The sequence below is a fragment of the Stegostoma tigrinum genome, chromosome 2 (genome assembly GCF_030684315.1).
Source record: "Stegostoma tigrinum isolate sSteTig4 chromosome 2, sSteTig4.hap1, whole genome shotgun sequence".
In the NCBI taxonomy this organism is placed as follows: Eukaryota; Metazoa; Chordata; class Chondrichthyes; order Orectolobiformes; family Stegostomatidae; genus Stegostoma; species Stegostoma tigrinum.
The window spans coordinates 38,908,929-38,925,563 of NC_081355.1; the positions used below are offsets into that span (position 1 = coordinate 38,908,929).

The following is a 16,635-nucleotide window of genomic DNA, read 5'->3' on the forward strand; positions in this document are numbered from 1 at the left end:
TCAAGGGGAGAAGGCTGACCCACATTAGTTACAACCCTTTTGGTGATTGTAACCACATATTATGCACATGTACATATATATAATGGAATTTAACTGAATTCCTTTGGACAGTCAGAAAGGACCCTTTTCTATTAGCAGGTGGGTACTGAATAACTGGTGCATGAATTAAGAGTGAAATGTATAAATTTATTTTTTAAAATCTTTTATTCAGAAGAGAATTATTCCAGAGTAACTTCTAATTGAGCTGATGCTATACTATATGAGCAGTTCTAATTATGATTTGCTCCTATAATGAGTGGCAAAATTAATGCAAGCTGTTCTGGTCAGCTGATCTAAAGAGGAGTGAAAGCATGCATACTACATTTATTCCTGAATTCATTCGGGGCACAGGGAAAATCTATTTTTATGATTACTTCTATGGTTAAGTCTGTAACTGCTCCAACACTTGGCTGCTTTGCTTGTACTGGAAGGTTAGCCTCTTGGTTGAGGCATTGATACTGATTGATGTCATGAACCTTATCCTGGTAGTAGTTAGTGGTGTCAAAATTGTACAATTGGAAGGATGACTGAATAGGTTAATAATGTAAAGATTTTTTTTTAATGTGCACATGCCAACTCCTCCAAATTTCACTAATATTATTTGATATCTGGAGGTAAATAACTTATAGCACTGAGTGAGAATGATATTTAGGAACAGTATAAATTAATATTTATATCTGCTGTTCCTGACTCCTCTGCATGTTTTGAAAATACTGATTTTGTGATGTTCATTTTCAGAAACTGAAAATTGAATTGCAACAACTCAAAAAACAGTTAGTCGTAAGTTCATTTTCTAAAGTTTCTTGACAAAATTCTTGACTAGGTAGATTGAAAGCTGTAATAATGTTTGCTTAAAGAAATTGAGTAATGATTTTAAATATCTAATATGCAAAACTACATTCTTGGCATATTCTGGAAACTAATATTTTGAGCAATCCCGACATAGATGATAAAGTGCTAAATGCAGAATATCTGTACAGTTCTCTCTCCCTCACTCACTGTGTAGCTAGTTTGATAATGCTCAAACCCACTGAATGATCCACTGTGGGATTTTAGGCATAATAACACAAATAGGATAAAACAAGCATGTATTTTGAACATCCACAATACATTTGCTTAATTGGGAAAGTTAGTGTTTTCAAAGTCGCAAATCATGTGTTATATTAGTGGATATATGGACGTTTAAAATTAATTGTGCGTAAAAGAACGTTTAAGGATGAGTGACCATAATATGAGAGAATTTTACATGGGGCAGCACAATGTTTAGCGCTGCAGCCTCACAGCAGCAGGGACCTGGGTTCAGTTCCGCCCTCGGGTGACTGCCTCTGTGGATTTTGCACATTCTCCCTGTGTCTGCTCTGGTTCTGGTCCTCCAGGTGCTCTGGTTTCCTCCCACAGTCCAAAGATGTGCAGGCTAGGTTGATTGGTCAATTTAACATCCCTGGGCACTATGGCCATCTGTAGAATAGGTGGGTCATAGAAGATGGGTCTGGATGGGATGCTCTGAGGTTCGGTGTGGACTTGTTGGGTTGAAGGACCTGTTTCCACACAGTAGGGATTCTATGACTCTTTCTGTGTTTGAGAGTGATTTTTTTCACTTTCAGAAGCAAAGGTGTTGGATTTGGATAAAAAATTGAGAGTATGAGGCACAAGTTAGCTGAGCTGGATTGGGAAAATATATCAAAAGGCATGACTGTACATAAACAATGGGCATTCTTTAAAGAACGGTTACACAGTTGACAGCAACTATACATTCCTTCAAGGTGCAAAATACCTCAAAAGGTCAGTCAGTTGTGGCTGACAAAGGAAGTTAAGGATTGTATAATATTAAAAGGAAAGACTTGTAATGTGTCCAGGAATCGTAATAAATTTGAGGCTTCAGAAGTTTAGAATACAACAAAGGAAGACAAAGAATCGAATATGAATGTAATCTAGCAAAATAGGGAAACTGAACTGCAAACAAGTGTGGAGCTGGATGAACCAGCAGGTCAAGCAGCATTTTAAGATTAGCTCAGACAAATGTGGGTCCGTTAAAAGTGGAGGTAGCAGCATTTATAATCTGCAATTGAGAAAAGACAGAAGTCAATTGATTCTTTGTTTGTGTTCAGGTGCCAAAATTCTCCTAAAATAAAGAACTTGGGTGACAAGGGAAAAGGAGCAGTTGAAGGAAATTAATATAGGTGAGAAGATTCTACTAGAGAAATTTTAATGGGGTTGAACATCAAGTCCCAAAAACTTGATGGTCTGCCTGAAATGTTGAAGAAGTTGGATATACAGATAGTTGCACTATGATTATCCTCAAACTCTACAGATTCTGGAATGATTTCTGCGGATTGGAAGCTTACAAATGTCACTTCACAATTTAATAGAAGAATAAGGGAAAGTATGATAGGAACTGCAGACTTGTCAGCCTTTAAATCAGTAGTAGATTCTAGCATTTTTCCTACCGTAAAGGAAGTGATAAACCAGACAGTTATGGAGGGAGGGAAAGTATATAATTGGCTATATTCACAATGGAATTACAAGTGGAGAATTATGAGCATGTTGCTGAAACAATTGGTAAAGAAGAATTGATAGATCTAGGACATTTGGATTTGTAGAAGATTTTTGATAAAATCACTGGAGGTTTGTCAGCAAAATTAAAGCACAGTACATAAGGCAATGTATTGGCATGAATTAAGGATTGGCTAATAGACTGAAAATAGAGGAGGAATAATTGTCATTATTGCATTGCTGGACTGTGACTAGTGGGATTAGTACTTTGGGCCCCAGCTGTTTTCAATACTCATCAATGATTTGAAGGTGGAGACCAAATTTAATATTTCCAGATTTATACCTGATAGAAAGGGAAGCAGGCACTTGTGTTATGAAGATGGCATAAAACATTTTCAGGAGGATTTTGACAGGCTCTGTAATTCAACAGGAACATGGTAGACAGAATTTAATTTGGAAAAATAAAAGGTTATTCACTTTGGTAGGAAGAATACATTGGCAGTGTCATTGTAGTGGGATGTTGGAAAGTATAGAAAGTGACTTGGTTGTCCTTGTCAGTAAGTCACTGACAGCCAATGTGTAGGTGCAGTAAGCTATTTAAGAAGCTAAATAGAATCTTGGCCTTTGCTGTGAGAGAATTTGAGTACTGGAGTTGTGAAGTCTTGCTCCAATAGATAGGAGTTTGGTTAGACTGCACTTGGAGTACATTGTATAGTTTTGGTCTCATCAATTCAGTGAAAGATATTGCAGTAGAAGGAGTGAAACAAAGGTTCACCAGGCTTGTTCCTTGGATGACCCAACTGTCCCATGAAGGAATTGGGAAAACTTTCAAAGAATGAGAGGTAATCTCATTGAAACTTGTGAAATATTTAAAGGAATAGGCAGGACAGCTACAGGCTGAATAATCCCCCAGTTGGGGAGTCTAGAACTGGGAGCACAGTTTAAAAATATGAAGGATGCCATTCAGTTCTGAGATGAGGAGTTATTGGATGTTTGGCAATTTTATCCAAAGTAATAATCAAAATGTTTTGAGGCTTTTATGGTGCTGCAGTACACAGCCGAGAGCACCATGAAGACCAAAAGCTCAAAGCATTTTTCATGTTTTTTTTACGCCTTGAAAACTGTTCAGTGCATTCGCACTTTTGCTTACTTGCTCAGAATGACATAGAACATAGAACAGTGTGGCGCAATACAGGCCCTTCGGCTCACGAGATTGTGCTGAACTTTTACCCTAAACCTAAGGTCTACCCAACCTCCACCCGTACCTTGTACTATCATCCATATGCCTATCTAATAGTCATTTAATACCCCCAATGAGGCCGACTCCACTACCCTCTCCGGCAATGCATTCCATGCCCCGACCATACTGAGTAAAGAACCTACCACTGACATCTTCCCTATATCTATCTCCACTCACTTTAAAACTATGCCCCCTTGTAGTAGCTACCTCCACCCTAGGGAAATGCCTCTGGCTGTCTCTATCAATACCTCTGATCATTTTGTACATCTCTATCAAGTCACCTCTCCTCCTTCGTCAGAACTGGACACAATACTCCAGATGTGGCCGAGCCGGGGTTTTGTATAGCTGGAGCATAACTTCACGGCTCTTAAACTAAATCCCTCTATTAATGAAAGCTAACACAACATATGCCTTCTTAACAGCTCTGTCCACCTGGGTGGCAGCTTTGAGGGAACTGTGGATATGAACGCCAAGATCCCTCTGCTCTTCCACACTGCCAGGAATCTTTCCGTTAACCCTGTATTCTGCTTTCAAGTTTGTCCTTCCAAAATGAATCACCTCACATTTTTCAGGATTAAACTCCATCTGCCACTTCTCAGCTCAGCCCTGCATCCTATCAGTGTCCCTTTTTAATCTAGGACAGCCCGCTGCACTATCCACAACTCGACCCACCTTCATAATCGTCCGCGAACTTACTAATCAACTCTTCCGCTCCTACATCCAAATCATTTACAAAAACCACAAATAGAGCACATTCTTGTAGGACACGACTTGTAACTTAGCACCATGTTGAATATTTTCTGTCCACTATCACTCTTTGTCTTCTAAGGGTCAGTCAATTCTGAATCCAATCTGCCACATTTCCCCCTATCCCATGCCTCCTTACTTCTCTGCATGAGCCTACCATGAAGAACCTTATCAAACCCTTACTTAAATCCATGCATACCACATCCAATGCTCGAGTTTCATCCACATGTTTGGTCACCTCTTCAAAGAATTCAGTAAGGTCTGTGAGGCATGATCTACCCCTCACAATTCCATGCTGACTATCACAAATCAAACTGTGCTTATCTAAGTAATCATAAAACCTATTTCTCAGAACCCTTTCCACATACTAACATCCACCTCCTCCAGCCTACCAGCCTGTTTCACACACTCCTCCCCTACAACTAGATCCCTCCCAGTCGTGAATACCAAAGAAAAGTATTCATTAAGGACCTCTCCTATCTCTTTAGGCTCTGTGCACAAATTCCTTTTATGATCCTTGATCGGTCTGAACCTTTCTCTGGTCCTTCTCTTATTCCTCATGTACGTGTAAAAAACCTTGGGATTTTCCTTGATCCTATCTGCCAAGGTTTTCTCATGCCCCCTTATAGCCCTCTTGAGCCATTTCTTCAACTCCTTCCTGGATAACTTGTATCCCTCTAGAGCCTATTTCCGATCCTTGTTTCCTAAATCTTATGTAAATATCCTTCTTCTTCTTAACTAGTCGTTCGATCTCTCTTGAGAACCAAGGCTCCCTCATTCGACCGCATCTTCCCAGCCTGCTAGGGACAAACATATCGAGCACACGCAGTATGCATTCCTTAAACAATCTCGACATTTCAATCGTGCTCTTCTGTGACAGCACCTATTCCCATTTTATGTTATCCAGTTCTTGCCTCTCAAAATTATAATTACTCCTCCCCTAGTTATAATCCTACCCTGCTGTATGTACCTAACCTTTTCCATGACTATTGTAAAAGTAACAAAGTTATGGTTGCTACCGCCAAAATGCCCTCCTACCAACAGGTCTAACGCTTGGCACGGTTGATTGCCAAGCACCAAATCCAAAGTGGTCTCTCCTTGTGTTGGTCTGTCTACATACTGTCAGGAATCCTTCCTGAACACACTGGACAAAATCAGTTTCATCTAAACTATTACAACTAAAAAGTTTACAATCGATATTTGGAAAGTTGAAGTCACCCATAACTACAACCCTGCGACTTCTGCGCCTTTCCAGTCTCTGCCTCTCAATCCGCTCCACCACATCTCTGCATCTATCAGGTGGTCTGTATTTAAAATAAAAACCCAACAAAGTGACTACTCCTTTCTTGTTCCTGATCTCAACCCAAACTGACTCTGTAGACATGTCATTCTCAAACTGCCTTTCGGTATTTGCTCTACTAGCCTTGACTAGCAATGCCACTCCCCTACCTCTTTTACCACTCTCCCTATTTCTTTTCAAGCATCTGAATCCCAGAACTTCCAAAAACCATTCCTGTCCCTGAGTTACCCAAGTTTCTGTAATGGCCACAACATCGTAGTTCCAAGTACTGACCTCAGGTAGTCTCCTTTCTTGGTTACATTTTATTTGCAAGAGTAGAAAAGCAAAACCTCACTGGTGCTGTAACATCACTGCTTGGGGGCAATTCAATATTTCGATAAACATTGTGTAGTCACAGCTATTACTAGAGAAGCCATAGGAAAATTTGTGTGCTTTCTAAAGTACTTCTTAAACTGCGTTGAGTGATTTACAGTTTATAATTCTGATCACTTTAAGGATATTGCTGTAATCTGCTTTGATACAGTTGTTAAATTTGGTGTATATATGACACCATGTGATTACTTAGTTTTCAGGGGAATAATTTGTGTGCTGTGACTTGTCTACCAAGATTTGTCATTAAATGTTTACATGGGCATTTACATGGGTGTTTACATGTGCACTTAATAAAGGTAAAGTTGCCAAAATCTTTCCAGACCATGGGGCTGCTGTCTGTCTTTTGTGGTGGTTTAAACTAGGAGTCACCATGCCGCAGGCAAGGGGAGAGGTCGAGCAGGAATCTTTCATGGTAACCATAGCCGGTGCGGAAATTGAACCATGCTGTTGTCATTGTTTTGCATCACAAATCAGTATCCAACCCAACAAACTAACAACCTGTAATATCTCCAACACTAAACAGGTTTGTGCTGTTTCTTCTGTAAATATAACTTTAACTGCTCAAAAACAAAAGTTTCCTAAAGGGGTTTTGAAATGGTATGGCATCTTCAAGGGTATTTTCAGGGTCCCGCAAGGTCATCAGATTTCTTTACTTGTTGAATGATCATATATTCATCTACACCTATAAAAATAAATGTCTCCTGTAAGGATAGCTCCTACTTAAGAGCAACATTAAGCGGTTTAGTCCCTCAAACCTATTCCACGGTCCCATTTGGTCATGATGGATGAGTGTCAAATCCATGTACTTCCCTTGGTTATTTTGAATTAAGTCAGTGTTAGGTGAGTCTAGATGTGAAAAATTGAAAACCCATAGATTAGTGCAGCAGCAGTACTGAGTGCCCTCCCTATAGTTAAAACATTTTCAGGGTGCACAAAAATTGTACTGCTTTGATAATTTAGAAAAAGCTATCAGGAATTGTCAAAATGCTGTTGAATTTGAATCAGCTGTTTGTCTCAAACTTCAATTTCCTGGTTTTAACACTATTGTTTTGAAATGTTTCCTTCAGGATGAAGTTGTCAAGATATCATCAAACAACAAATTAGACATGAATTTGGAAAAAAGTAGAGTTCAAGAAATGGTAAGTGTTATTTGAAGCTGCATGTGTATTTTTTAAACTTGAAGGCTGGTGATGTTCAATAGCATACATAGAACATAGAACAGTACAGCACAGAACAGGCCCTTCAGCCCATGATGTTGTGCCGACCATTGATCCCCATGTATGCACCCTCAAATTTCTGTGACCATATGCATGTCCAGCAGTCTCTTAAATGTCCCCAATGACCTTGCTTCCACAACTGCTGCTGGCAACACATTCCATGCTCTCACAACTCTCTGTGTAAAGAACCCGCCTCTGACATCCCCTCTATACTTTCTTCCAACCAGCTTAAAACTATGACCCCTCGTGTGAGCCTTTTCTGCCCTGGGAAATAGTCTCTGGCTATCAACTCTATCTATGCCTCTCATTATCTTGTATACCTCAAATTACGTCCCCTCTCCTCCTCCTCCTCTTCTCCAATGAAAAAAGTCTGAGCTCAGACAACCCCTCTTCATAAGATAAGCCCTCCAGTCCAGGCAGCATCCTGGTAAACCTCCTCTGAACCCTCTCCAAAGCATCCGCATCTTTCCTATAACAGGGTGACCAGAACTGGACGCAGTATTCTAAGTGCGGTCTAACCAAAGTTTTATAGAGCTACAACAAGATCTCACAACTCTTAAACTCAATCCCCCTGTTAATGAAAGCCAAAACACCATATGCTTTCTTAACAACCCTGTCCACTTGGGTGGCCATTTTAAGGGATTTATGTATCTGCACGCCAAGATCCCTCTGTTCCTCCACACTGCCAAGAATCCTATCCTTAATCCTGTACTCAGCTTTCAAATTCGACCTTCCAAAATGCATCACCTCGCATTTATCCAGGTTGAACTCCATCTGCCACCTCTCAGCCCATCTCTGCATTCTGTCAATGTCCCGCTGCAGCCTACAACAGCCCTCTATACTGTCCACGACACCTCCAACCTTCGTGTCATCTGCATACTTGCTGACCCATCCTTCAATCCCCTCATCCAAGTCATTAATAAAAATTACAAACAATGGAGGCCCAAGGACAGAGCCCTGTGGAACACCACTCACCACTGACTTCCAGGCAGAATATTTTCCTTCTACTACCACTCGCTGTCTTCTGTTGGCCAGCCAATTCTGTATTCAGACAGCTAAGTTCCCCTGTATCCCATTCCTCCTGACCTTCTGAATGAGCCTACCATGGGGAACCTTATCAAATGCCTTGCTGAAGTCCATATACACCACATCCACAGCTCGACCCTCATCAACTTTTCTAGTCACATCCTCAAAGAAATCTAAAGTTTGTGAGGCATGACCTCCCCCCCTCAAAGCCGTGTTGACTGCATTTAATCAAGCCATGCTCTTCCAGATGGTCATAAATCCTATCCCTCAGAATCCTTTCTAACACCTTGCAGACGACAGACGTGAGACTTACTGGACTGTAATTGCCAGGGATTTTCCTATTTCCTTTCTTGAAGAGAGGAATTACATTTGCCTCTCTCCAGTCCTCAGGTACAACTCCAGTGGAGAGCGAGGATGCAAAGATCTTTGCAAGTGGCGAAGCAATTACATTTCTTGTTTCCCAAAGCAGCCGAGGACAAATCTGGTCCAGGCCTGGATACTCGTCAATCTTAATATTTGACAAAATTTTCAGCACGTCAGCTTCCTCTATCTCTATCCATTCCAGCATGCACACCTGCTCTTCAAAGGTTTCATTCACTACAAAGTTTGTTTCTTTCGTAAAGACAAGAGCAAAAAACTCATTTAGGGCTTCCCCTACCTCCTCAGACTCCACACACAAGTTCCCTATGCTATCCCTGATCGGCTCTACTCCTTCTTTGACCATTCTCTTATTCCTCACATAAGTATAAAATGCCTTTGTGTTCTCCCTAATCCGTTCTGCCAAGCCTTTCTCGTGCCCCCTCCTGGCTCTCCTCTCACCATTTTTGAGCTCTTTCCTCGCCTGCCTGTAATCCTCTGGAGCTGAGCTTGACCCTAGCTTCCTCCACCTTATGTAAGCTACCTTCTTACTTTTGATGAGAAGCTCCACCGCTCTCGTCATCCAAGGTTCCTTTATCTTACCCCTTCTTGCCTGTCTCAGAGGGACATATTTATTCATCAGTTGCAACAACTGTTCCTTAAACAGTCTCCACATGTCTATAGTGTCTTTACCATGGAACAGTTGCTCCCAGTCCATGCTTCCTAACTCATGTCTAATCGCATCATAGTTTCCTCTTCCCCAGTTAAATATCCTCCCATTTTGCCTAATCCTCTCCTTCTCCATAGCTATGTAGAATGTGAGGCAGTTATGGTCACTATCACCAAAATGCTCTCCCGCCACAAGATCTGATACCTGCCCTGGCTCGTTTCCGAGCACCAAGTCTAGAATGGCCTCTCCCCTCGTCGGCCTGTCAACGTACTGAGTTAGGAAACCCTCCTGAACACACCTTACAAAAACAGCTCCATTCAAATCTTCTGCTCGAAGGAGGTTCCAATCAATATTGGGAAAGTTAAAGTCACCCATTACAACAACCCTACTGCGTCCGCACTTTTCCAAAATCTGCCGACCTGTGCTTGCTTCAATCTCCCTGCTGCTATTGGGGGGCCTGTAGTAAACCCCTAACGAGGTGACTACTCTCTTGCTGTTCCTGATTTCCACCCACACTGACTCTGTAGGCAGATCTCCCTCGACAATGGAAGCTTCTGTAGCTGTGATACCCTCTCTGATTAGTAGTGCTACACCCCCTCCTCTTTTCCCCCCTCCCTATTCTTTTTAAATGCTCTAAACCCTGGAACATCCAGCAACCATTCCTGCCCCTGAGAAACCCATGTCTCTGTTATGGCCACAACATCATAGCACCAGGTTGTTCCCTATTTCTAATGTAATTGAGTTATTGAATCTAATGGAAGTAGGTTGCGTTTGCAGATTGTTTACCTTGGAGGCAACTGATTGACATTGTAGCTTGAAATCATTTTGTATGTTGCTGGAACGGTGGCTGTGTGTTGTGTGTGTCTGAAATGCTGACAGTACAAGTCAAAAAGGAATCCTACTGAAACTGTACATTGCTGTAGATATGCTACAATTTCTACACATTGAATTCACCAAGCCCCAAAGCAACTTTAAGGAATTTGGATTGTTCCAAAGACTAGTCCCAACACTTATCCTTTGTACTGGTTATGAGAAAAAGGAACAGAAATTTGAAATTTAAAACTTTATCAGAAAAAGATTCATAAAGTGATTATGAAAAAGATAACTTTCTAGATGTACCTACAAATAGTGAAGCAAGTGACACTAGTTGAATCGATTAAAAGTCAAATTTAGAATAAATACATAACATATTTTTCTTTGAAAGTAATGATCAACAGTATGAACTAGATCTTCCTTCCAGCAGAGTGTAAGTGCATGCTGATGACTGCAGTTTTAACCATCCACTCAGCTTTTTAAGGTAGAGCTTTGGACCTTTGTGTTGGACCCAGTTTGGATGAAGTGGCAAGCAGCATGTGAAGTCATAGTTTCAAATATAACAGCTATAAAGCTACATTCCTTTGTCATGAACTGCAAACTTGCAAGGGTTATAAATGTTCTTCTCAAACCCATCACTGCTGACATCTCCCCTCACACACATGCATGTACACATGTTATGGGAAGAGGACTTTCAGGCAGGTACTATCAGGTGTGGATGGGGAGGGAGATGACGGGCAAAATTTATTTCAAGTGGGGCAGAGTTGCTGGAGAGTATTGAGAGTGGTAGGGAGCTTTTGGTTGCTTTTCTGCTGGAGTGTTTTTCAAGTTTAATTTATTTAGAGCTGCACTCCTGAGCATAAATTACATCTGCTAGGAAGTACTCTGTAGCATATCGGTGTAAAAACCAGAAGGACAAGTATTCATTGCCTATATGTTGATGGCCATATCAGTCCACTATAATAGGAAATTTTGGAACACTCTGTGCAAGACAAAACTGGTGTTCAGAAGTTTAAACTTCCTGCAAATGTACAATGCATGTACGCACGTCAAGACTTTCTTGGGCTCCTAAAACACATCAGTGACTATAATTTAGTTATTCATTTCTCCCTATATCAGAGAGTATGAGACATGGAACTGACACTAGCCCAGAAATTCAATTATAATTCAGGAAATCTATCCAGTAATTCTGCCATGCAAAGAAGGTTAGTTTGATTTCCTAGCTTTTGCTGAGTTATATTGTTGAATGGCAGACCCAGGTTTTGTTTTGTTGGGGGTGGTATTTCTATTCCCATAAATGTGCACCGCAACATTTTCATTGTCACCCTTTTCTTTAGCATTTGTTGTACTGCAAAAGCAAATAGCACATTTCATTAGATCGACCATTTCAGTATTCATTTTATTCTGTCTGTTGGCCCATTTTGAGGCCAGCATCTGTCACTTCTCCCATTCTATCAAGATGTGGCATAATTATGAAGATGTTGTCATTGGGATCTAACAAGCACAAATCTAGGCTAAATTTGTGAACTAAAGTAAAAAGCACATTTTTCCAAGGTTCTGTGTACATGACTTTTATAGTAAAAATGGGTTCGATATATTTATTTATGTAGTTTTTAAAAATTTGTTAATATGATGTGGGTGCCTCTGACTGTGCAAACAGTTGTTGCTTATCTACAGTTGTTGCTTGAATTGAGACTTGGTAGGGCCATTTCATAGGAGCAGTTCAGTGTTAACTTGATTTTGTTTTTGTCTCTGCAGTCACGAGTAGCCCAGAGCAGATAAGGGCAATAGATTTCCTTCTCTGAAGGACATTACTGAACCAAATGGGGTGTATTTATGAAAATCAATAGTGGTTATTCAATCACCATTAGGCTAGCTTTTTAATTGCAACTCTCTTTTTTTCCCCCAAAAGTTGAATCCCTAATATGTCATCTACCATTATGGCATTCAAACCTGTCTCCAGGTCTTTAGCCTGGCCTCATGATTCCCACTATGTTAACATCTTCCTCTACTAATTAGTTGCTGTCTGATATAATACTTATTTCAATTATAATTTGAATGAGAAGTTTTGTTTGCATCGGTTTTCAATTTGTATCAAGTATGGGTGTCTTGGGAGTAAACCGAAAAGTGAATGTTTTCCCCTAACTTAAATGTTTTACCATATGGGACTGAATGAATATTTCCATCCCTAAGCAAAAATTGGAAGTTGTGCTTGATATAGTTTGTTTTTCCTTGCTTTTGTTTAATAATAATTGTCTGGTTGTGAAGCAAAAACCTGTGTTTGGTAGGTCTTGTTTTTACCGCAGGAATAGAAAAGTAGAAGAGTAAATCTGTCTTTTGTTTTCCCCTGCTTTAAACCAGGACCATATTGAGTTGTTTTTACCTTCTCATCTCAAGTCCATTATTTCATTTTCTCAAAGATCAGTGAGTTGAGTTCCTTGCAATTTTCTGTTTATCTGAACGTACAGTAAAGCTGCTCAAGTATTGCATGCTGAAAAGACAAAAATCAATCATTTATGCTCAACTAGAGAGCTCAAGTTTCTGAGGGATAACTTTCTGGTTCTTGTGCCAACATAGTTTAATGGGTGGATATTATCATTTTGCCAGTAGTTTTCAGACCATATTCTAGTAAACTGTCAAATAATCATGTCACAATTTCCTTGTTTGGAACTTCCCGTAATACAATTGCTTTATTAACTTTTACCAGTCTTGCAGTTTATGTGCAGAGTTTGCTAACTAATGAAAATCCCTCATTCTTAAGGGGAATTACATGTTAAATGTGCTCTTTCTTCATCTTTAAACAGGGTTTTAATTTTATCTAGCTAGCTTACCCATCCTGAGAAAGAGTCATTACAGTTGAAATTTTAACACTGTTTCTCCCTCAAAATGTTGCCAGATCTGCTGAATTTCTTCAGCACTTTTTTGTTTTGTTTCAGATCTCTGGCATCTGTAAAATTTCCTTTTTATCTTATTCATTCATTGGGTGAATTTTAAAGTAACGGTCTCAATGACTCAGGAAAGTATATTTGAAGTGAAGAATGAGCTTGGGTTTGTTGGCAGGGATGGAGAGTAGTGAACAAGTAGTTGAAAGTTTCACCCCTAGTATTGTAGTGCAGCAGCTAATTGAGAAGTGGCATGCACTTTTTCCATCAGTATCTTCCACCTTATCAACACCTGAATCCTGTTTCGTTAAACCCACACTTTTACTTACAAAAGGAATCACATTAGTGACATCCTAATCTGGTCCCTCTTTGCAGCCAAAATCATGTTAATTTAGCATAATCTGTCAGGCTTCCATTGCTACTAGGCAAGGTAAACACACAATTGGTGTGGAACAGAGCCATATTGACCAGGAAAGTCAGATTCAGGTAACATTTAGTGGTGAATTAACTGATCTCATTCTGAATAATGGTAAGGTTGTTGCAAATTGTCTCAGCACCTCTGATAAGAAGAGAAAATCATTTTGTGTTATCAAACCTGATTACTGTCTCATGGCTCATGCTAGAAAAATATGTGGACTGAGGCAATTATGACACAGGATTTATTCTGCTTCCACACACTTTAATAGCCGACTTTGCCTGTAAACTGCAGTCTGTGTTAAATGGCTGTATAATTACCGTATAATAATTTTGATTTTAGGCATTTTATGATTATAACATAAGGCACTCAGTGTTATCATAATGCAATTTATATTTTAGACTTGAGTATCTTCCTCTTAAAGGAAGTGAATTAGTTTTTAGAGGAAGAAGACTAGTCCCACAACTGCTGAGAGAATGCTAATCAGTCCTCCTTTTGTAGATTTGACTTTTTTTCTCTCTTTTGAATGACAATTTTTTCAAAGTAATTTGTTGCAGCAGGGTTGAGGGGGAAAAGGGCTTCATCTGAAGCTGACTTTATTCTGTTGCAAGGAATGTAGATGCTGAGAATAAAGGAGATTTCCTTTTTGCATTTCATCTGTCCCACTACATCACTTTCCTCCAAACAACGTTAGTTTCTTATAGCTGATGGATGTGGTAGGTAAAAGATAGAAGCTAGTGTTATGCATATTCTTTTTGTGTGTGTGTGTGTGTGTGTGTGTGTTACCAATAGATGTAATGAAGTATCACATTAATTTTGGTACCTAAACCTCAAATCAAGTGAAATGCACTATGTTGATTTATTGCTTAATCTTACAAGACCATAATGTCAAATGTATTAATTGTATCTCCTGATGGTGTTTAAGCCCTTATTTTCCATATAAACTGCGGTTAGACTAATTTCATGTAAATGTAACTTCAGCTGTCAAAATTTCTATGTATGTGAAGTTAATAATCTTAGATGTAGGAGTGATGGAGTGCTTTCAAAAATTTAGTGTTGAGCATGAGCGAAGCATTTGGCAATGCACTACAATTGCAACTATGTATACCAACTATGGAACAAGTTGTGTTCATACTCCATGGACCTTTCCATAGCAAATAGTTAAGAATTTTATTTTTCAATTTCCAAAGAACACTATGTATTCTGACTTATTGTTGTAAAACATTGTAATATCTTTGAACACTATAAACAAATTCATGTATTAAGCAATGTTTAAACAAAAAATCAGTCAGTTTTTTAACATGGTAAAACATTTGAATGCCCATACTAAACAACTGTGTTCGCACTCATTTGTACTTCATAATCTACTTTTGGTGTTATTTTCATTACGACTTGTGGCACTTGTTCTGTCTCTACAGTTAACGGGGCATGAAAGGAGAGTACTGGAAACCAGAGCAGATATAGTAGAGCTGGTGAGAATTATCTTTTAAAATTTGATATTACACTTGGTTCCTGCATGTCTATGCTGCCTTCCGTGAATTAGGGCTAGAATTGAAAGGAAAGACTTACATTTGTATTGCACTTTTCTTTCATGACCTTGGATGGTTTTGAAGCATAGGGAGACTGGAAATATGGCAACCAATTGGCTCAAACTTCTTTCATTAGCAGTGATCAAATCGTTTTAGTGATCTTAATTGAAAGAAAGATACCGGTCAGGACACCAGGAAGAGAAAATCCCTGCCTTTGTGGTATTGCCATGGAATTTTCTTTACATTCTACTTGAGATGGCAGGTTGTCCTTTGTCTAATCTTTCAGCCAAAGATGGTGCCTCTGATTGTTCAGTGCTTCCTCAGTTTAAGCATTGAAGTGTCAGCCTTGATTTCTCCGTTCAAATGCTGGAACTTGAGAGTGGGATTTGAACTTGAGACCTTTAGAAGCTGATACTGAGTTGCTGAGCTCCTGATCAAGTTTGTAATGGTCTTTGACATTATGTATATCTGTTGGTGTGCTTAATTTTTATGTAAATTGCCTAATGTCACTGCCAGAGTTTTGATGTGGTTCCTACCTAATTTACAGTATTCACAGCAAAACCGAGCAGTGACTCAAATAAACCGAAAGATAGACACTGAAGTAGCAGGACTGAAAACTCTGTTAGAATCTCATAAACTTGACACGATTAAATATTTAGCAGGTAAGAAAACTGATTATTACATTGGTAACAATTGCTCCATAAATTGTAAGTTCTGATATGTACTGGTACATTTGGATGAGGGGAATGTGAGGGAGTGTGGTCAGGTAAACATTAATCACAACATTTATAGCATATCTGTTGCTGAAATTAAGTGGGATACAAATCAAGAATGAGTGAAAGAAACGTGCTTTTTGTAACAGTTGCTTGTAAACTTAAAAATTTTAATTTCATAATTATTCATGGGTATGGACTTCTCAGGCTTGGCCAGCATTTATTGCCTGCCTGTGATTGCCCTGAAGGCAGTGTGGCAAACTGCTGCTTTGAACCACACTAGTCCTTGGGCTGAAGGAATACACAGTGCTGTTAGGAAGAAGGAATGGCAATAAGTTCCATGCCAGAATGGTGTGTTTAACTTGGAGGGGAACGTTAATCTAGGTGGTTTTCTAATCCATCTGCATTACCTCTTCTGGTCATAAAGGCCATAGGTTTGGAATATATTTTAAGGAACGTTGATGAGCTACTGCAGTGCATCTTGCAGATAGTACAATGTGATAAGCAGGCAAAGGATTATGTTCAGATATACTTGTTAACTTGTTTGTAATCTCCAGGCATGTTAATTTTTAACAGTATCAATATTGTAGTCATCAAATTTTCTGATATCTTTAACATCTGTGACACATTGCTTAAAGAACTTTCGCGTTGCAGCTTGTTTTGTTCAAATCACAGTAGTATGCTACATGTCTGTAATTTCTCCTGTTTATGTTGCCAAAATGGACTCCTTCATTCCAGTGGCAGAATCAGAGGCACTGATTTTCGTGGGCCTCTAATTCATTTGAGTATGGAACCAATTTTAGCAAAGCAAATCTGTGTACC

At 39.4% G+C, this 16,635-nt stretch overlaps 1 protein-coding gene across 6 annotated transcripts in view; it reads left to right on the plus strand.

The window, feature by feature from the left end:
* The window catches only part of mcur1 (mitochondrial calcium uniporter regulator 1), a 65,213-nt gene that overhangs the window by 21,135 nt on the left and 27,443 nt on the right, over nucleotides 1-16,635 (plus strand). For all 6 annotated transcript variants that reach the window (XR_007250161.2, XR_007250163.2, XR_009447057.1 and 3 more), the window contains 4 exons: nucleotides 778-819; nucleotides 7,259-7,330; nucleotides 14,990-15,043; nucleotides 15,648-15,762. Coding sequence is in view for 2 of the 6 variants with exons in the window: in XM_059653555.1 (XP_059509538.1) it covers nucleotides 778-819; nucleotides 7,259-7,330; nucleotides 14,990-15,043; nucleotides 15,648-15,762 (283 nt within the window). In the remaining 4 variants the exon portion in view is untranslated. The remainder of the gene's footprint in view (nucleotides 1-777; nucleotides 820-7,258; nucleotides 7,331-14,989; nucleotides 15,044-15,647; nucleotides 15,763-16,635) is intronic.